At 44.2% G+C, this 22384-nt stretch overlaps 1 protein-coding gene across 2 annotated transcripts in view; it reads left to right on the plus strand.

The window, feature by feature from the left end:
• The window catches only part of ELAPOR2 (endosome-lysosome associated apoptosis and autophagy regulator family member 2), a 110019-nt gene that overhangs the window by 52496 nt on the left and 35139 nt on the right, over nt 1–22384 (plus strand). For both annotated transcript variants that reach the window (XM_076358040.1, XM_076358126.1), the window contains exons 2-4: nt 4365–4485; nt 21374–21569; nt 22181–22328. In XM_076358040.1, coding sequence (XP_076214155.1) covers nt 21406–21569; nt 22181–22328 — 312 coding nt within the window. In that variant the 5' untranslated portion in view covers nt 4365–4485; nt 21374–21405. The remainder of the gene's footprint in view (nt 1–4364; nt 4486–21373; nt 21570–22180; nt 22329–22384) is intronic.

Genomic DNA, 22384 nt, shown 5'->3' on the forward strand with positions numbered 1-22384 from the left:
ATGACGGCCAACATGGCTTGACTAAGGGCAAATCGTGTCTGACAAATTTGGTGGCCTTCTACGACGGAGTTACATCATTGGTGGATAAGGGAAGAACGGCTGACGTGATCTACCTGGACTTGTGCAAAGCATTTGATACTGTCCCACACAACATCCTTGTCTCTAAAATGGAGAGACATGGATTTGATGGGTGGACCACTTGGTGGATAAGCAATTGTCTGGATGGTTGCGCTCAAAGAGTTGTGGTCAACGGTTCAATGTCCGGGTGGAGACCAGTGATGAGTGGTGTGCTTCAGGGGTCTGTATTGGGACCAGTATTATTTAACATCTTTGTCGGGCACATGGATGGTGGGATTGAGCCCACTGTCAGCAAGTTTGCAGATGACACCAAGCTGAGTGGTGCGGTTGATACTCTAGAGAGAAGGGATGCCATCCAGAGGGACCTTGACAGGCTAGAGAGGTGAGCCCATGTGAACCTCATGAAGTTCAACAAGGCCAAGTGTAAGGTCCTGCACCTGGGTTGGGGCAATCCCAAACACAGATACAGGCTGAGGGATTGAAGGGATTGAGAGCAGCCCTGTCGAGAAGGACTTGGGGGTACTGGTGGATGACAAGCTGACTATGAGCTGGCAATGTGCGCTCGCAGCCCAGAAGGCCAATCGTATCCTGGGCTGCATCACAAGCAGCGTGGCCAGCAGGTTGAGGGAGGTGATTCTGTCCCTCTGCTCTGCTCTGGTGAGACCCCACCAGGAGTACTGTGTTCAGCTCTGGGGCCCCAGCATAAGAAGGACATGGACCTGCTCAAGCGGGTCCAGAGGAGGGCCACGAAGATGATCAGGGGGCTGGAGCACCTCCCCTATGAGGACAGGCTGAGAGAGTTGGGCTTGTTTAGCCTAGAGAAGAGAAGGCTCCGGGGACACCTCATAGCAGCCTTCCAGTACTTAAAGGGGGCCTACAAGAAAGATGGGGAGGGACTCTTTATCAGGGAGTGTAGTCATAGGATGAAGGTTAACAGTTTTAAACTGAAAGAGGATAGATTTAGATTAGATATTAGGAAGAAATTCTTTACTGTGAGGGTGGTGAGACACTGGAACAGGTTGCCCAGAGGACCTGTGGATGCCCCCTCTGTGGGAGTGTTCAAGGCCAGGCTGGACGGGGCTTTGAGCAACCTGATCTAGTGCAAGATGTCCCTGCCCATGGCACGGGGTTGGAACTAGATGATCTTTAAAGTCCCTTCGAACCCAAACCATTCTGTGATTGTGTGATTCTGTGATTCTAAGATGGAAGTGTTGGTAGGTGGCAGAGACCTTTGGAGCTGAGCATGTATGACGAAGGGCGGAAATTAATTTGCAGAGTCTTCATTGCAGTCAATTACCAGAGGAACAACCAAGTCCATGGAATGGTTTTCATACATAAAGTTGAGTTAAAGGTCAGATAGAAAACAAACAAAAAAATCCCCCTCTTCCATAAGGGAACTGAGGACAGTGGAGGAAAAAGTAATGGAAAGAGACCATGTAATAACTCTAGTTCTGCTGTACAACCTTCCTTGTGAGTCTTGGGACTCCTCTGTGGACACGGCTAGCTGCACACAGGGATGGGGTGGTCAAAAGGAAGGATATATCTTGGGTCCATCTCTCCAGAAACCTCATCTGACTGGTTAAAGCTGGAGAGGTTTCCATGGAGAGATGGAAGAGGAGAGATGGAGACCTGACTCCTCTGCCTGAACTTGGAAGGAGAGCAGAAACCCTTTTTTCTTTATAATTTTAGTCACTGTCCTGAGTTTTGAATCGCCAGTGATAGTCAGATAGTTGACAGGCAGACAAGCATTAGAGGGGATGTTTCTGCACTGCACGGTGTGTCCCTCCCAGCTGCACCACTTCTGAGACCCCCTCTGGCTGCAGAAGGATTGCATGCTGGCTAGACATCCCTGAAGTGTATTTTGAGAGGGTGGCAAACCCTCCTGGGAGCAACCTGGATTGTTGACACCAAACTGCTCTCTATAATTTTTTTGACCTGATATGAAATAGAAAAGAGATCTGAACATGAGTCAGATTCAGAGCTTTTCAATATCCTTTTCTTTGCTTCACTCCAGTCTTGCATATTTAATTGAATAGATCATTTTTTTTCCTATGTGATATGAACTATGAGATGGATCTATTACAGATATGTTATTTATGTATTCTGGTTGCTTTATAGGCAGATTTCATACCAAGATTGGTATGATTAAGGATGTTTTTTGCTGTTCCTTGAAGATTGTATAATGAGATGAAAGGTGGAAAATGCATATTTTAATTGAGTATATTTGTAGAATTGAGAGTGTGGTATAACGTATTTCATGTGTGGCTCTGGGTTTGATAGTGTCTTCTTATGCCTTGATTTATTTTTGAGACAAATAGTTTTCCTTTCTGCTGTGCTGTTAGTTAGGTTTCTAAACCATACGTTGAGCCACAAAGACATTTATTGAACCATGAAAATATTAATTCCAGAGAAATCAGAATATTATTTGCACTTCGATGCAAAATAGCAAAGGCTTTAATGTTGTTTGGGTAGAACTTTATTAACATCTGAATATCTCTGGAGAGCTATGGTAACAGTAGGAGAAATATTAAAGTCAGTATTGTTTGTTTTTCTATAAGTAAATGAGGAGAATTGCAAGTCTTCTCTTGTGAGTCAGCTGAATATTTGCAGGTCTATACCAGAGCCAGCATAGACCAACCCTTATTCACCTGATCCCCCTTCTTCTGCTCCATTATGTGGGATGTCGGCACTGCAAGGGGTCATAGAAGGAGCAGGAAAAGATTGCCCCCAAAATAATCCTTGTGTGCACAGAGTACCTCCTCCTAGGGTAGCGTAGCTTAGGGACTGATGTCTGCAGTCATGGTGGCACAGATCTTTAGGAAGACAGATTTATGCTGCCTCATGGGTGGGTTTCGCCTTAGTGAGAGTGAGCTACGCCAGCTAAGGAGCTCTTCTGCTTGTGCCTTGGGCTGCGGACATGACCACTGCCTTCCCGCTCCTTGGTTCATGGCCAGTCCTGCCAGGAGAAGCCAGCTAAATTGAAAGGAACCAACCAAACTTTATGGATCCACCACACCGGTCTGCCCTAAAGCTGCATAAACTTCGAGCCTGTGGCTAAAACTCTGATCCCGTTTTCCTCAGTCCCACGATATTTTGTGTTATTTTTATGGGCCATGCAGGGCTGTGCCATGTTGGAGGTAGGGTTCCCCTGAGGAAATGGAGAAGTCTCCATCCAAACCAAGTGGCTGGTCTCCCTCTGTAGCCAGTGGAGAGAAAGAAGTGTTTCTAGGACATGTGTTATCTCTTCGTCCCCCTTGCAGCAGGTGTCTAAAATAGGCATATGGTCAATGTTTTCCCTTTATTGACTGCAAAGGGAGCTGGAGGTGGCCTTGCCCATGTGGAGACACCTCATGGAGCTTGCCAGTGTGTGTCATTTTAATATAGGTCTGTTCCCTCTGAAGAAAGTTATGCACCAATTCTGCCAGCTTCACCTAAACTCTCTCTTGATACCAAGCTGGTTCAAGAATGAGATGTTGCTGAGGTTTATTTTAATAGTAAAATTTTGGGCTATGAATTTGGAAACAAAGCTGCAAAGACAAAGCTAAAAATGTAACTAGATGTGAGTCGAGATTGTATGTGGGATCTGAATCAATATTATTAATAAGATAAATAGCTAATATTCTTTCCTAGCTAATGCTGCTTTTCACTTAGACTTCTCAGGGCTTATCTCAGTCACAGAGACCATAGGGCTGATCTCCCCTCACACCATCATTCTGCCTTGAGGTACTCCTCAGAGCTGACCTTGGATGGCATTTTCAGAGGTATCACAATACTGTGTTTATCTCCCCTAATTTGGCTGGGCTCCCTCTGAAATCGATGAAGAGGGAAAGGCACTTGCAGAAGGTGATTCATCCTATCCATCTTAGACATCCAACCTAACATGGGGTGGCTTGTGCTCTGGGTATGGCTTGCTCCATTGACCAAAGAGGAAGCCTGGTTGGCTGCTGTAGATTAGGTATCATGACAGCCAGAAGTTTGGGATCAATCCTGCTCTGAGAGACTGGAAAAAAAATTCTAGTGGAATCTGTGTCCAGTCTCTCAAGTGCTTTTGCAAATCTCACCCTCTGCCTTAGCATTTGTGCTGCACAGCATCCAATGTGCTTTGTGCTTGCTCTGTGATGGCACATGGTGATCATCAAAGCAGTGAGAGTGCTGCACAGTATGTTCTACGCCAGCTACTTCCTTTCTGGTTTAATTATAACCGGGTTTGCTAATCCCAGTCTTGATTAATGAGCTTAATATGCAAATGTTATGATGAAACTGAAACTCTTTGTAATTGCTTGCAGACAGATTACCACTTCGAGTACACAGAATGTGACAGCAGTGGCTCCAGATGGAGGGTGGCTGTCCCGAATCCGTCGGTGGAGTGCTCTGGACTACCCGACCCGGTGAAAGGGAAGGAATGCAGTATGTCGGCACTTTTCATTTTACAGACCGTTACTAGCTGTTTGTGCTGTTTACCCTTGTGTGGCTTCTTAGCTCTGTCACTGATGTCCTGAGTGTCCCTGAGTTAGTCCTTCCTCTCCAATCCTTCTTCTTGTCTCTTGGAGCTGTGGAGCAGGGATTGTCTTTGCAGTGTAGTTGTATAACTCAGTATCTGCTACAGGTACCCTTATATGCTAATTCACAGACAAGCCACGTCTATTACAACACCCCTTGAAGAGATGTGGTTGCTTGTCTTCAGCTGCCATACTCTTTAAGTTCTGCAGCTCTCCAGTTCATTTGTAGCTGTATTGGCCAAAATGGTGACCAGGAGTGGCCAAATTATATTTGCATACTGTCCACATTCTCATTACCTGCATTATTTAGCTAATTAAGTAATGGTAAATGTCTTATTCGCCTGAGTTATTTTCACGATGAAGCTTTTGCATTTTATTTATTTATGTATTTATTTTTAACAACTTGGAGTGTTCTCATATCACTTGGTCCTGCTTTTTTTTTTAATGTTAAAACACTTCTTTGCATCTGGGACATAAGCGAACTGCTGTTCTGCAAATACATTTGAACTATTCCCTCACTGTTCTGTAGCTTCCCAAGCTGAATGCTCTTTCCCATCACACTTCCTTGCTCTAGCAATTCGCTTCACAAAAGATCCTAGCAGTGCTTTACTTTCTCAATAATTTGTACCGGGGGGGTATAAATTATTGTATCTGACAAGCAGGATGAACAATGGCAATGTCCTTTCAGTTCTAGTGTAGGAAAGATGAGATTTTATTCACTTCTGACTCTTCCCCTGTAAAGGTTTATTGTTCATTTCTTTACAGCATATGTTCCAGCATAAAGCACATAAATGTTTTCTGTAGCAGTGTTGGCCACTGGAAGATTTCTGACTGCTTGCAAGCATCATTTGAGAAGCTGCCTGTGTCATTCTGTGTATTTGGGTTTAGTTTCTGAGGTTTTAAATGTGGAATCTCTGTATATCCTTAGGATGTGTTTTTCAATTACAGAAATATAGAGCTGGGAAGTACCTCAGGTGATCCCACAATTCATCCCCCAGCCCAAATAGCTATAGTAGCAATGACTTTGTCATTCATGGCTGATGTTTGGCTGGACTGTTTTCAGGGACCTCCGGTGATGAAGAGCCCACAAGATCCCCAGATATTTGCTCATCTATTTTGTTTTGTTACAGCTTTTTCTGCTGTTGAATCGCCCTTGTACTTCAAGCCTGTTACTTTTTGCTGTCTGTACTATAAAGGAGCAGACAGTGTTATTTCTTCTGCTGCACAACCACTTTTGGTGTACTCTGGAGTACCTAGGTATAGCATTTTTTTTCTGATATACATTATTTCTTCTTAAACCTTGTGATAAATGGTTTAAGGTCCAGGAACGCTACATTCTCCTCAACTTTCTGCTACAGATTTCGACAAATGGTGCACTTCCCTCTTCATCTCCTCTTATTTGTCTGTCTTTCTGGTCTTAAGTCAGTTCCAATGTGTCGTGGTTTAACTCCAGCTGGCAACTAAGCCCCACACAGCTGCTCGCTCACTCCCCCTGCAGCGGGATGGGGGAGAGAATTGGAAGGGTAAAAGGGGGAAAACTCATGGGTTGAGATAAAGACAGTTTAATAGGTAAAGCAAAAGCCGCGCACACAAGCAAAGCAAAACAAGGAATTAATTCACTCCTTCCCATGGGCAGGCAGGTGTTCAGCCATCTCCAGGAAAGCAGGGCTCCATCACGCCTAACGGTGACTTGGGAAGACAAACGCCATCACTCCAAATGTCCCCCCCTTTCTTCTTCTTCCCCCAGCTTTATATGCTGAGCATGATGTCACATGGTATGGAATGTCCCTGTGGCCAGTTGGGGTCAGCTGTCCTGGCTGTGCCCCCTCCCAAATTCTTGTGCCCCTCCAGCCTTCTCAGTCGGCAGAGCATGGGAAGCTGAAAAGTCCTTGACTAGTGTAAACACTACCTAGCAACAACTAAAACATTGGTGTGTTATCAACATTATTCTCATGCTAAATCCAAAACACAGCACTGTACCAGCTACTAGGAAGGAAATGAACTCTATCCCTGCTGAAACCAGGACAACTGGTTTATAACAATAACAAATTCAACTGTTTTATAACAATAGATTAATCTCTGGCTTCTCCATATCTGACCCCCTGCTAGACAAGGCGAAAAATTTGCTGAGTAGATTGGCTGTGATATTATACACCAAAGTACAGGATTCTGTTAAATACACTGGAAAACTCATCTCAGTTGCCTCTCCTCCTTGTTGTGTTGCTGTCAAGTGCCATGGCAGTTCAGCTGGTTTGTGAGAAGCAATTGGATATCTGACATTTTACTGAGCCCTTCAGATCTCGTCTCTCTTGGCTCTTGGGAGTGCAGTGGTGTTAATGTAGTTCTGCCTTTTTTTTCTGTCTGTAGTAAGTTATCTGGCTTCAGGAGATGTCTGGCTATATTCTGATGGCAAAAGTCATTTTAGGTTTCTCATCTCTTAGTCTTTCACCTTTTGCTTTAAGAACAACCAATCTTTCAGGCTGGAAACATGAACCTGTCAACAGCAGTTAATTACTGCAGGAATGTGTAGGGAACACCCCTCCCATTTGGCTTAGCTAATGTGGTGGTTTTTACTGCAAAATATTTGAACCAGCATAGAGTTTGGCTGACAGTCCATTCTTCAATGGGTGCGATATACTGGGAGAGGCAGCGTTTGAATATTATGTGCCCTCCAGCTCTTCAGAGTTTGCACATGGGGGTCTATTGTTGATGAGTTGTACTGAAAATGCTGATAGATAGACATCTCCTCACTGATTTGTCGTATTCTCTGAGCTGGTGGCTTCTGTCTCATCTGACAACACAGGAGCTGGATCAAGGATGTCTTATACTAAAACCACAAATTGCTATAGCCTCAGGAAAATGAAAGGTTCTGTATTTAGGGCTGCTACAATGCACGTTCTCAGTGGATCAGGTACAGAGTGAGATTTGTGATACAGACTTGGCCAGGGATTGCATACGCATTTCACCAAGTAATTAATGACTCCATGGGATGCCTTCCTTTTCTCATAGGTCTGGAGTTATTTTATCCTGAAGCCTACCAAGAAATACTATAAGTATGTCATATCCTTTGAGATGAGTCTCTCTGGTCATTCTACAAACTTATTCAGATTGTGCTACATCTTGTAGATCCTACCCTACACCAGAGCATCCTGACACTGGGGCTCATCCTGGGCTACCTCTACACAGGTAGAGTCCTGGACTCCCTTAGGTATCTCTTTCAATCCTTCAAGCTGCAGAGCTGGGGACCACAGTACAATCACCACAGACAGGATGATTTCCAGCTTTGGAGACCTGTTATCTTCAGAAGTTTTGGTTGGTACCTACTAGTCCTGAGATACAGCTGAGCCAACTATGCCTCTGCTCTTAAAAAAGTGTTTCAGTTGTATAGCGGCATGAGCTCTTAGGGCTTTTTTGTCTCCTTGAGGTTGGCAGAGCCCTCAGTGGTTCGTGGTGGCAGTTAGGACACTGGATATGGAGGAATCTGGGTGAGAACGTGGGTTTTTTTGGAACACATCTGGCACTGCTGCTGACTTCATGATGCAGTTGTTTTCATCTATTCAGAAATGCCTACCGCTTGAGAATATTTGCTATTGATCTTTACTGCTCTCTGAAAACAGAAGTGACTTGCAGGATGTCATTAATTTTGGATCCTGAGACTACTGCACCAACCTCTCCCACTTCCAAATGCTCAGCAGTCATTCTTTTTAAATTGTCCCTGAACTAGGAATTTGAAAGACGGTATAACAATATGTTAAATATCTCCAATCATCTCTGTAAACGTGTCTAGACTATGGTCTCCAGTGGAGTGGAAAGACACTTGAGATTGCTAAAAATGTATTAGCTCAGGTGCTTCACATATCTGGAGCAATCTAACTGTGGCACTGAAGCTCAGTTGGTGTCTTGAGATGTGCTCATTTTCAGGATGTTGTGTTTTACTGCTTTTCATTCAAATGAACCCATTTAAAATTAGGTTGGGTATCTCTGTGCTCTGCTGCATTTTGAAGTGCATGCTGACCTGCAAAGCACAGCTGACTGTGACCTGCTGAGAGTAACTGCCAGCATTCCCCAAAATGGCTGTAGTCTCCGAAACGTCAGGATTTATCCCTTTTGGGTCTTCAAAAACTTAATCGGCAAAGTTTACCTGTAGAGGAGACACAGTCCTCTGAGAATTAGTCATGGGATTCAGCATAGAAAGGACTGTCATATTTTGACTGCTGTATGACCTGGGTATTAGATGAAGGGTTTTTTTACTTTATGTTGTCCTGAGCACAGAGCAGCGTGATAAGACCACCTTCCCCTCCTGCCACCCTCCCCACAACATCTTTACCATCCAGGTGGGAGGTAGGAAGAAAGAAGGAACCTCACATGACAGACGTTTGTGATGCTGTAGGAGGTTCTGCGATGCAGTGACCACAGATGCGGGAGGGAAGGTGCAGGAGCAGCTCTGCAGCACAGTAGCTCACTTGCAATGCACTGGGACAACATGCCCCTTTCTATATTTCACTCCCCTCCTTTTTTCTGATCTCCTTGCCCCAAAGGGCTGCGGCTGTCACCACTATCAGGCCCCACATCAGGGTGTCAGCCTGCGTTTTGCCATTCAGAGCGGTGTGGTACCTCAAGGCTCACCCCATGGGGTTGGGCTGCCTCCATGGCCACGGTATGGCCACGCCAGACAGCTTGGCCACCTCTCTCATGCTTGTATTTGGTCAGAGATGAGTCATGTTTTTGACACCGGCACATCATGGTTGCAAGGGATCCTGCAAAGAGACAAATTAAAAGTGCAGCAAGGATCTTGGGTAGGAAAAAGGCAATATTTATTACATCTAAAGCTACTCTGTGTGGCTTTCCTCTGCTTCACGTTTAACATGTCCCCTCCAGGCATCCTCCCGCTACTGTTTTGGAGGTAAGGTACATACATGGAGGCAGGGAGTGTTGTGCTGGGGGGCATGGAGGGCAGAGAGCCTCCCTCAGCGAAACCGGGATGCTCTGAATCACTCCATTACTTCTTGATGGTCGGGAATGTGCTTAACTAATTTGGTCTTCTTAATTTTTAATTACCACAGATCTCACTCTGATCTCCTCATGAGTCTGATAGCAGGAAGGGAATTTAGCTGATAAGGATCACTACCATCAGGGCAGTGTGCTTGGCTTTTTAAACAGAAAATATTTATGGCAGTCAATGGGAGCAGTTTGCTTTCAGGGCTAAGCTCTTGCCTGCACCCCCATATGGCTGGTATCTCTGCAAACCCTTTGCTTTGATGTGGGGGCTGTATGCAGTGTCTAATGGGGACCTTTTGGGGCCTGGCAGTGGGAGCAGGACTTGGCACTGCGCTCCCGCTGGCACTACACTGCAGTCTGTTTCGGTGGCCACAGTCAGGCTTTTCTGCCAGCCTGACCATATGCTGCATGTTTTACACTCAAATTAAAAGTCTGAATTTGGAGCCTGCCTTCCTTCCATGTCTCCTTTCCTTCCTCTCTTCTTCTTCTTCACTCAAGTACAACCCAAACATCTAGTTCAGAGTGTGCCCTTACTGTGCCCAGGTGCACTGATATGCTCCCCTGAGCAGAGTTTGTGACCAAAAAGGGCTCAAAGGGTTCCCATTTTGACCTCAAATTCTTTTTTAATATTAACTCTCTTATTCCACAGAATATGAGTTATTTTTTGCTGTCCTAAACAAGAATAGGTTGCACCTTATCTCATAAATATCTGTTAATTTTAGCGGCACTATGTACATAATAAAGAAACTGTAGTGAGAATAATAGAACAACTTCAAAAGGAGTTGAATTTGCCATATTCAAGGGGAAAAAGTGCTGGTAGGGTCACTGTTACAGTCAGCATCCAAACGCCAGTTATAATTACAATCAGCAAGCTTTCTTAAGAAAGGAGACACAAAAAATATTGATAATATGGAAGAACTTGATGAAGTACCGTGCCGTGGAGTTATTAATGGCTCTGCTTAGTAAACTCCACCTTTACCTGGTGCCACTAAGGCGGGAGCAACTTCTTTGAAATCAGAAACGTGCTTCAGTTTTGAGGTGAGGCGTGTGAACGTGTGCCAAAAGGTAAGAATGTGAAAAGCTCCACTGACTTCAGAAAATAGACTGTCCTTAATTACAATGGACTTTTCTGAAACCAAAATTTGTCCTGATTTATTGTTACTGAGCTGTGTTTGTTGAGCTTATTCTAACTTGTGTAATCTGCTCCTAGGATACCTAGGATACAGGAGGAGATATGGATCTTTCTGCTAATTGTAGTGCACTTTAGACACAATTAGGGCAAATGGCCTTTTTAAGGCTTGTAGGTTTTATAACACTTTAAGGCAATTTAAGTGATCTGCAGGAGTTTTAACATTCTGCTTTTGTAACAGAAATCTTAAATAGAAGGTTTTGAGTTTGATGTTTTCTGGGTCTCTGATAAGATTGGGTATCCCAAGCAGGTAAGAAGTGGGTCTGCTCCTAATTCCCTTGAAGTCAGTGGGTATCTGCAAATTTCATAACATACGGTGTATGCACATACATATTGGTGTAGATGGATAATATAAAATGAATGTTATACATCTGGCAAAACCTGTGTGCTTGCGTTACAGCCTTCTGACATAAAGTTTAAATCTGTTCATTGTCAACTAGATTTGTATTCAGGCAAATTCTGTGTAGACTTTGTGCTAAAGAATTGGTTCTTCCGGAGCTTTACTTAGAATTTTGAAATTTGGCTGGTGAAGACTTGAAAATAGCAATAATAAGTTTTAGTAGTTTCTTCAACATTTACATTACTGCACATGTGGATGTGAATGTCCATACAAATACTCCCATGAGAATGGTGCTATTTATTACACAGTCACATTTATTTATGTTACCGCAAAATAATTTTTATGTAATCAAAAAAATTTATTATCACCACAGTGTCATTGTCTTCACATATGCATGTAAGAACTACTTTTCACAGGGCTTAAGTAAGTCCAGAGTTACGGCCTCTTGAAGCAAACTTGTGAATCCTAACAAATCATCAGAGAGGGTTTTTTCCTTTTTTTTTTGACATCCACTGAGGATTATTTTCTGATCTCATTAATGGGCTTTGAAATGATTGGGATTTCTTTGTTTCAGCTGAAGAGAGGAAATATGGTGCCATCAGCATAGCTGTGAGGACTAGGCATTCTCGTTTTTTTCTCATGACTTGAAAGCACCAAACTTGATGTACTAATATTTTTTTCATTTCCAATGTCATTCAGACATTTCTTCTTTGGGTATTCACCTTGGAAGAAACAATGAGGTCAAGCTATTAATGGCTGCTGGTGTTTAACCATGTCATTTAGATCTGACATACGCACATAGATATACTTACATAAGGTGACAGATGCTGTTGGGTATCCTGAGCTGTAGGAAAGTACTACATTGAGACAATGTTCACAAAATGTATTCAGAAGATCTCCCCTTTCATTCCTCCATCCTTGAGATTGCTCACTCAAACGGTATATGCTGATCTCCTCCCTCATTTTCACTAACACCTTCCCTTCTCCCCTCTCTTTTGAACAGTCATATGGCTCCCATGAAGCTGCCTGTCAACATATAACAGTCACATATGGAAGGCTGCTCTCTCAAACCTAAGTACCAAAAAAATGGATTCTTAGTGGGCATGAAATCCAGGGAATCTGAGAATTTCTTGATATGCTATAGATTTGGCCCTTGGCCTGTCATGTATTACCTGGCAATTAAGGATGTCTGACAGAGAAAAACATAATATAACTCTGTCTCTGGAGCCATGTCTGACATGAACAGCGAGATGTGCAAAAAGTAGATTTCAAAGTCATGATCTTTATAGGGGCACTTTTGTGTGTATGGCCTGCAGGACTGGACAACTCAATTTTACCTGAGTCTCTTTTGTATCTCTAGGAAAGTTTTTATGTCTTTTCTGAAAGGAAAAGGAAAAGCTTTCCTACTAGAGCACACTGGGAAGGGGACTAGCACACAGCAGCGGAGGCTGCTCTGAGGAACACTGTGAAGCTGGGGAATTAATGCAAGTCTGTCATGTAGCAAAAGTGTTTAGCCAGCAGTGGTGTGCATGGCACAGTTTGAGAGTCACTACTAAACGGCTGTGATTTAGCAAAGCACTAAAGCAGATGTTTATTCCTATTCCTCTTAGAGCATCCCTGCTAATGCATGTTCCTAACTCAAGTTAGGTAGGTGAGTCCTACTGATGGCATAAGGTTTCATAGAATCATAGAATCATTAAGGTTGGAAAAGACCTCTAAGATCATCGAGTCCAACCGTCAACCCAACACCACCATGCCCACTAAACCATGTCCCTAAGCGCCGCATCTACACGCCTTTTAAATACCTCCAGGGATGGGGACTCAACCACTTCCCTGCGCAGCCTGGTCCAATGTTTCACCACTCTTCCAGTAAAGAAATTTTTCCTCACATCCAATCTAAACCTCCCCTGCCGCAACTTGAGGCCATTTCCTCTCGTCCTATCGCTTGTTACTTGGGAGAAGAGACCAACACCCACCTCGCTACAACCTCCTGTCAGGTAGTTGTAGAGAGCGATGAGGTCTCCCCTCAGCCTCCTTTTCTCCAGGCTAAACAACCCCAGTTCCCTCAGCCTCTCCTCATAAGACTTGTTCTCCAGACCCCTCACCAGCCTCGTTGCCCTTCTCTGGACACACTCCAGCACCTCAACGTCCTTCTTGTAGTGAGGGGCCCAAAACTGAACACAGTATTCGAGGTGCGGCCTCACCAGTGCCGAGTACAGGGGCACGATCACTTCCCTACTCCTGCTGGCCACACTATTTCTGATACAGGCCAGGATGCCATTGGCCTTCTTGGCCGCCTGGGCACACTGCCGGGTCATCTTCAGCCGGCTGTCGACCAGCACCCCCAGGTCCTTCTCTGCTGGGCAGCTTTCCAGCCACTCTTCCCCAAGCCTGTAGCGCTGCATGGGGTTGTTGTGGCCGAAGTGCAGGACCCGGCACTTGGCCTTGTTGAACCTCATACAGTTGGCCTGGGCCCATCGATCCAGCCTGTCCAGGTCCCTCTGCAGAGCCTTCCTACCCTCGAGCAGATCAACACTCCCGCCCAATTTGGTGTCATCTGCAAACTTACTGAGGGTGCAAGTTTCTCAGCTGGACTGAGGCTTGAGGCTACATTTTGTGATGGCATTTCCATCTGGATGTTTTCCTAATGCATATTGTTACCCTGAGAGATAACCCCAGTTTTTCAAGTAATTTTTCCAGATTTTTTCCTCTATGCATGAGCAATACACTGTCTTTGCAGAAAAGGTCCCATTGTTGGCTTTTTGAAGCACAAATTCTTTTAGGTAAATAGTTAAAAAAGCAGAAGTGTTTGCACTGAACCCACAGAGTTTAATTCCTGGAGACAGTTACCAGGAACTGCATATTGATGTGTATATTGAGACTTCCAAGAGAAAGGTTGGCCTTAGTGTCTTTTGATGATTTCTTCACCCTATTTGTGTACACGATGTAATTGAATCAGTTAAACACAGCTTCCTCTGAGTCACTGATTTCTCTTTCAACAGCAAAGCAACTGGCAAGACCTTGAGATTTGCTATGGCTTGGTAAAGGGATGAGAGGCAAGCACAGTGTGTGTGTGTGTGTGTGCACAGAGGACATCTCAAATAGCACTAGAAGCCATTTGCACCGAACACTTTGGTTGGTAAGCAACCAAAATAGGCCTGATGGAGTCAGTGGGGCCTGGAGAGCTACTCATTCACCTCGAGGTATGTTTCCTGCCATCTGCAGTGCTGAGCCATTAGGATGGTTGTTATAACCCTGGCAGCAAATGTGCTTGCTAACCTCTTGGTGATGACTGCCTTCCTCCACTCTATGCCACACTTTCATGGATTTATTGAGTATTTCCATTCCAAATCCACGCCTTTCAGCATCCAAATGATGAAATAAAAGTGATAATAAAACTGTCCTATGTGCCAGGCCAGCTAGGGAAAATGGTACTATTCCCGTCAAAGAGGTGAACTGGAAAAAGTGTTGCTTTATTTTGTAATTTCTTGGATAAAAGGAAAAATTATTTACTCTTAAGAAAAGGAAGGGTCTCTTCCACAGAAGGTACTCTTCCGCAAGTTATGTCAGCTTTCAGTGTGATCACATGTCAAGCCTAAACAGCCTTGACAGACTTTTTTCTTAAATTAAGATTCAGTCTGGTTCCTGATAACACATTGGGGTATAATGACTGAAGAAAACGAACATCAATTATTCACAGTCTATTGGAGAAACCTCGTATAAGTTATTCACGGAAGACATTCTGAAGCTGGCTGAGATTATAGGAAACATTAATAATGAAGCAATGATTTCCTCTTGTCCTTTGGCTTTCTTTTTTTTTCCTCATCCCATATTTTGGTTGGTCCTTTGTTCCATGTTGTGTGGACCCCAATGTCCCAGGGTATCACTGAACAGATGCCTCTATGTACTTGTCCTTGGCCACATCTTCCCCTCCACGTTTGTGATATGTGTCTGCTGAACCCAGCAGCTGTTCAGAGGGACAGCTGCGGGATGCTGCCAACCTCACATTTCCTTTCTGAGTTACATTTTTCACCTCTGCCCATGGGAGGCTGAGATAGCTCAGTCCAGACTCTGCCTGCGGGACATGGCAGCATCTCACCTGAATCCCAGGCAGTGGGGCTTTGGATGAACAACATAGGAATGGAGGGGGGAGAGATGGAAAGCCAGTGTCTGAGGTTCTTTTTCCTGTGTATTTTCACTGGTTTAGGTAGAATTGCTCCATTGCTACCCCCTTCTACTGTTGTTATAATCTAGCAAAATCCAGTCCTGTGTCTTTTTTTTAAATTGTAATGTGTTGAGAGCCAGGGGGACACAGAAGGATACACATGAATGTGCACGTGCTCAGTGGCAACAGAATAAACAGAACTGAAATAGTTTTAGGTATCATAAGTGGGAAATGCCTGGAGAAAAACGACTGCTGAGAAGAATGATAGAGGCAGAAGTAGTGGGTCCAAGTGGTGTGGGATGGGAAGCTAGCTGAAGGAAGGTGTAAGACTGAGTGGCCAGGGCTGCATGGCCAGGAGGCAACTGAATATATTAACAGTTTGGTGTTGGAGGATGCAGAGCATTGAAGCAGCTTTGATTAACCTTCTGGTAAAATCCCTCTCACATCATGGCAATATCTGGGAGATAGTCGATATAAGAAAACACTCTAAAGGCAGGTTTCAAACTTCAGAAGTAGTTGAGTAGTAATATACATGTGAGGATCTACTCTGTCAGTCTAGTTGTGTTCACGATAAGCCTGTCCTGACCCCCAGCATCAGAAAGTTAAGCAACGTGTGATTGTTAGGATCAGTTACTAGAAGAGAAATGTGCCAACTAACATTGAGTCCACCAAAATAACTGAGAGGGCCACAGCTGTACTAAAAGGCAGAATGTGACCCTGGAGCCTTGCAGTCAAAGGGCAAATGAGGCAAGCCTGTTTATGGTCTGTTTTGCCCTCTAGGGAGCCGTTTCCATGTCTGCAAAGTGATTGTAAAGTGCTATCAGATCTGCAAAGTAAGCTATTGCAAACACTCCTTGGAAGTGGTTACACAGTAGGCAGGGCTTCTGCTTCAGGATGCCCCACATCCGTGGTGTGTCCCAGGAGGGAGGTAAGATACCATCACTCTCCACTCACAGAGTTTAAGAGGAGGGGGATTAATTGGATTCGCTAGTTTGACCTCGCAGGCCATTAAAATGCATCCAGTTAGGCTGATGCTGAGGCTGATAATTTGTATTTGGCGTGAGCTTTTCTTCCATATGGTGTCCAGTTATGGTACGAAGCACTTGAGAGACAAAGGGTCCGTCACATGCTTGACAGATTATTCCAGCAATCCGTTGTTCTTCATATTAAAAATGTGTGTGTTATTTCCAATCTGAATTTGTCTGGGTTCAGCTTCCAGAAGGTAGTTCTTCTTATGCAATTCTCTGCTTGATTAAAGAGTCCAGTAGGATCCTGTGTTTTCTCCCCCTGGAGATGCTTATATATTAATCAAGTTGACTCTCAGTCTTCTTTTGATAAACTAAATAGACTGAGCACTTCAGATCTCTCACTACAAGACATTACTCCTAATTTTAAAAGCACTTAAAGTCCTTTTGTTTTGCATTGACCTCTTAAAGATGCCGAATCACAACTACATTCAGTATTAGAATGATCTTGCCTGTAACACACATGTTTCACCCCACACATCTCTACCTCTACCGCTAAATACATCCACAGATCTCACTAGCGCCTTTTTGCATGTCTTGACAGTGGAATCTCTTGATGAATGATGGGTCCACTCCGACCCTCAGGCTTGCTGCTCTCCGGGATACGTTTCAGCCTTCTGCAGGCAGGGCTGACACTCCTTGCCTTCAGTGGCTTGTCTTTACCTTTGACTCTGTTAAAACACACTGATTTTGAGTGGGCTCAGGCTTGACAACAGTCTCTTACCTGCCAATTTTAATACCATTCCTTTTCTACTTGCCTGCAGATTGTTGATAAAAATGTGGACAGCCATCAGACTCAGTCCCGGGGCAGCCAGAACTGCCCCCTTCCTCCCTGCTCAGTGATGGTTTTCCACCAACAGCCCTGTCTGAGATCTGTTACTCAGGCAGTTCTTAATCCATTTAAGATGTGCCTTACTGGTGTTGTGTGGTACTACCTTCCTCATCAGAATGACATGCAAAACTAAGTTAACTGTATTAGAAACCCTAAGTCTATTATATCCACTCAGTCACCTTTATCAAGTGACCTGTAATCCTTTTAAAGAATGAAATGAAGTCTGTTTGACAAGACTCATACAATGGTTTCGGTGGGTATTAGTACTGTAGTTCTTGTTAATCTTTTATGAAGTGAATTCGGTGTCAGCTTTATTGCATGCATGTATGAATGTGTGTGGCTGCCTGTGGCAGTGTCTGTCTAACAGTACTTTACAGCATCTTTTGTGACCAAGACTGATCGCCTGTACAAACCACAACATTTTTTTTTTCTTCTGTATTTATTTTAAGAAAGCTACAGCTGCAAATCACCAATAATTGCATCGACTTCACTGGAGCTACTGAAGGCATCAGTGTATCCAGCACCACAGTATGTCATGCTGTTCCTAACTGCCTCTGAAAATGTTCTCCCAGTGTTAAGAATGCCCATGATGGGGCAAGCCATGAAAGCTTTTAATGCGTTTCACAGTGTTTTTTCATAGAAAGAAAGAAGATCAAATCCAGTCTTCACAATGTGTGTTGCTCTGTGTAAGTTGGCGTGTAGCACCCAAACTGATATTTGAAAGGTGTAACAGGAAAGTTTGCAGTTGAGAGGGAGGGGAATAGTGATGTCCAAACAGGATCAATAGTGTCAATTCTGGAAAAGATTTTCAGAATTGTCTACATGATTTAGCAGCCTTAGTTCTGTTTTCTGAAACAGGGTAGACATGTAAGGAGTTATTCAATAGAGATGTTTTCTCTGAAAATTAAGTATCAAATGCTTAAACAAATGGGCTCTGGGGTCGGGGGCAGATAGCGTTCACAAAGGCTACCTCTAAGCCAGGGGACTAATTTTCCCTCTGGAGTCTGAAGCAAGAGGGAGGGTTTAGTGGAGGACGAATCAGAGCACACACCTAAAATATATGATTTAGATTCCCAAAACTTCACATCACACCTTAACCTCCTATGTGGTGATGCTGTCCTTCCTGTTGACAGCACCTTGCATGTGTCACCCCCACAAACACAGCGGTGCTGCGATAATGTCTACCGTTTCTGTGGACAAGCGGTCGCTAGTCAGCGCTGGATCTGTGCTCAGCTACGTCTTAGTGAGATGGAGCAGCCACGAGCAAGGCAAAGCGCCAGTGCCCCGGGACGGATCGTCTGTTTGTGCCCTGTCCCCACCCCGGGCAAGTGCCTCCTGGCCCATGGCAGGGGACATCTGCTCTGCAGGGTCTCTGGGCATGGCCACAACCTGCCTGTCTCCAGCTGGGATGGACTCCTGAATTGATGCCGCTTAGATTAAAGAGGGATTGGCCTGGCTTTTGGTCCCTTGCTGGAAGAGCAAGTTGTGTGACACTAGGAGAGGAGACTATCTCCGTGCTCATCACACACTGTGTTTTCTCCCCATCCCCTTCCAGCCGCTCCCGACTGCCTGGAACGAGACCAAATGATGCATCTGTTCCAATGTCGAAAGTGGTTCGTGTTGCCATTAGCCACATTCAGCCCCAAATTGAACCTGGCAAGCAGCTGGCATGCTCAAAGCTAGTTTGCTTGCAGATGTATGTGTTTTGACGGGAAATGCTGCTGCCTTTGAAATACAATTCTTAGAAAAGGGAAAGAAGGTAATTCCTCACGTAAATAAGAAAAAGGCTCATCTCTCTCCTGGAGGGTGAGCGATGGATGGCAGTGTCCTGCATGGCAGCCTGCCTGATTTCTTGTACCATTTTATTCTCTAAAATGATCAGGTTGCAAGGAGTTAAAGGATATTAGTCTGGTTAAAGCAATAATCTCTGCTCAACCTCACTGTAATGGAAGAGGAAGCTCTGCCGCCTTCTGCATCTTCATTATGGCAGCGAATTGCTCACAGTTACTGAGTCCTTATTTGAAATTCACAAATCTGGAATGTGTGGTTAGGCAGCACTCTCCATTTCTTGCTATTTAACTTTCTTAAAAAAAAAAAAGTTGAAACTGTTAAAGGATTTGAATATGTCATGAGGGAGCTTGCTTTTTTACTTCCCTTCCTGATGGCTTCTCTCTGCACCCTTCAAAAGAAAAAAAATAAAGCAGGATTAATTAATAGTGCTAAAGCAATGAGTCAGGACACCTGTATGCATTTAGGGTGAAAAGCTGTACAACATGTGGTCTCAGTTCAGACACATGGGGAAGTGCTCGCGACCTTTCTCCGGGTCTCTGAAAAAAGCTGTGCTTCTGACCTCAGCTGCAGGTACATCCTATGGCTTGAGTGAGGTCGCAGAGGTAGACAGATGGGATGTTAGCCGTACCACTCTATCATGTGCCACTGCCAACAGAAAACCCCTTGCCCCCACTGAGGGTGGATTTTTTGCCTGTCTGTCAGTCTTTCATGGAAATCCGTTGCGGCAGAATTTCCTTGTATACACCCACCCCAGCACCCGTCCCTGCTAGGCTCCTGCCCACTTTCTTTCTTGGTCCATCACCAGTGAGCGATGGGGTTAGAAAAACAGATTTGTTGGCTTGAAGTCCACTGGTTCAAATTCAGAGTATGCTGATCAGACCAAGAGGGAAAAATGTCCCTTTGGCAGATCTTTCCATCAAAATGGACCTTTTATCTGCATTCCAGTGCTGCCCATCAAGGACAATTACACAAAAAAGTGCTGCAGGATCCAGCACAGAAATGGGAGCCTGAACTGCAGTTGGATTCAGATGGAAATTAGTGTTATACAGCCCCGTCTTTAGCAAAGTACTCACAGTCAAACAAGTTTTTCTGCAGTTAGATAAACATCAGCACATCTATAAAACTGCATATGCTGGGACTTCAACTGGCATCAGTTGTTTTGGGCCAGTTTCACCATTTGGCTAGCAGTCTGGTCTCGTCCTACAGTTTCTCAGGCTAGTAAGTTTATGTCTGTCAAAGTGAGTGTATGAAATATCTGTCACCGCACAACGTGGCATGCGTGAAACAGTAAAAAATCCTACCATTTCTTGGGATGCAAGTTGTGTACATTGCTCTGAATCCTGCTTTGGCTAGACTGGCACAGTTAAGTTTAAAAATCTGCAAGCAACGTAGGAAATATTATGTTCTGCAGAAAGCACTCATTTGTTTTCCATCCAGGATGTTCAGTCTCAGAGAGGACATGGTACAGCATGGGGCTGGGGGAAAGCGGGATGGTCTGCCGTTGAAATGAGCATCCAGGCAGGAGTTACGATTCCTGACACAGACACGGGGCTCCGTGGGCTTACAGAACTTCAGCTGCTCTCCAGGTTTCCTCTATATAATGGGAGTATTCTTCCCTTAGCAGGTAGAGATGTGATAAGACTGGAACAAGGGATATATAGTTACTTGGAGAAAGTAATTTTAAAGACATCAGTAAAAAAATCACTTTATGAACATTCCTTCTAAATTATACTTTCCCTAGTTACATATGTTTGAGTACTGTCTTTGCTGTTCTGGCAACCAGTGTTTATTTTCTCAGCATGCTAATATCACCCCAGTCAAAGATCACCATTTGCAAGACACAGGCCCGTTGGTGATCTTTTCCAAGACCACCTGGTCTATCAGGCAAGACGTTCAAGGCTTTGTAGGCAGCCCATGTGAGGACAAATGTGGAGAGAGCCTTGGATTAGGTCTGCAACTCTCAACTGAGTTTTGTAGTGTTATATTACAGTCAGCGTGCTGCTGTGCACTCTTCTTAGCTACCATACAGGTGGGTGAGACAAGTCTGCTCTGGCTCTCAGGTGCTGGTGATTTTAATTGAGTTCAAGGTATAACAGGCGGGTGAGCAAAGGTGAGGAGAAGTGTATTACAAGTCCTCATTTTCACAAATTGCTTTTGGACACAGTCTGTGGGTAGACATTTCGTTTCTGAAATCTTGTTTTGCCAATGGAGACAAGCTGCAAATCAGGAGCCGTCATCTGAGATTTGGTTTCAGTGCTGCTGTGTCGGTGAAAAAACAGGCACTGGTGAACATCTCAATTTTGTAGCCAATGTTAGTAGTTCAGCTTTTGTGTTCCTGGGGCTGGGGCATTCCTCTAATGACAGTTCACTCTTAATTAATTAAGTGGCAAAAAAATAATGGAAATTAATTGGGATAAATTTCTCCATTCATATGTTGGAAATGATTGTCTCCCCAGCTTTCTCCTGTGCCTCTGGCGAGTACCTGGAGATGAAGAACCAGGTGTGCAGCAAATGTGCAGAAGGGACCTACTCGCTGGGCAGTGGGATCAAGTTTGACGAGTGGGATGAGCTGCCGGCAGGATTCTCCAACGTGGCGACTTTCATGGACACGGCGGTTGGCTCAGCTGAGAATAAAGCCGACAGCTGCAACAAGTAAGAAGTTCTGTTTGCATCTGGGTTACGCAGCCATGGGTAAACCTGAGACGGCTCAGCAGCACAAAGCCAGCTTAATGACTCATCTAAGCTCCCCAGAGGGTAACCAGCCCTAGTAATGGCAAACAAGAGTGGCTGGAAAGCAAAATTTTTTGCCACCTCTTTGCCATCACCGTGGTCTCCTTGGTCTCATCAGCAGCTAGTGAGTCTAAGGCCAGCCTGGAGCTGCTCTTATTTGTAGCTGGAAAGCTCCAGGATCATGGTATAGTAAATGTGGCTAAAAGGTACTTTCACAGCCTATTTAGAGACCCATGGTGGTTGCAGAAGGCTGTTCGTGAGTATAATTGAAAGTATGTTGAACCTATGGATAATAAACCTTTCCTATGTAGGCTGGGTCCTAAATTTCTAGTACCATATCTTTTCCCATGCACGGTTTTAATGAAAAGTATTATATTTACATGAATATATGGGAATCCAGTAATAAAGTTGTAAATTCACAGCAGTTATCTATTGTGGGATTCTGGGTTCTTTATTAAGTAACATGTAGTGTAAGAAAAGTCTCCTCAGTGTCTGTGATCTCAGCTGAGGCTTGTTTTGTTTATGTTCATCAGCTCTTCGTGGACGCCTCGAGGGAATTACATAGAGTCGAACAGGGATGATTGTACAGTTTCTCTCATCTATGCTGTGCACCTGAAGAAATCCGGTTCTGTCTTCTTCGAATACCAGTATATTGACAACAACATCTTCTTTGAATTTTTTGTAAGGCCTTTTATATGGTGAATCCAACCTTATATTGTAAAAATTCAATCCAGATA

This window comes from Aptenodytes patagonicus, chromosome 1, assembly GCF_965638725.1.
Source record: "Aptenodytes patagonicus chromosome 1, bAptPat1.pri.cur, whole genome shotgun sequence".
Lineage (NCBI taxonomy): Eukaryota > Metazoa > Chordata > Aves > Sphenisciformes > Spheniscidae > Aptenodytes > Aptenodytes patagonicus.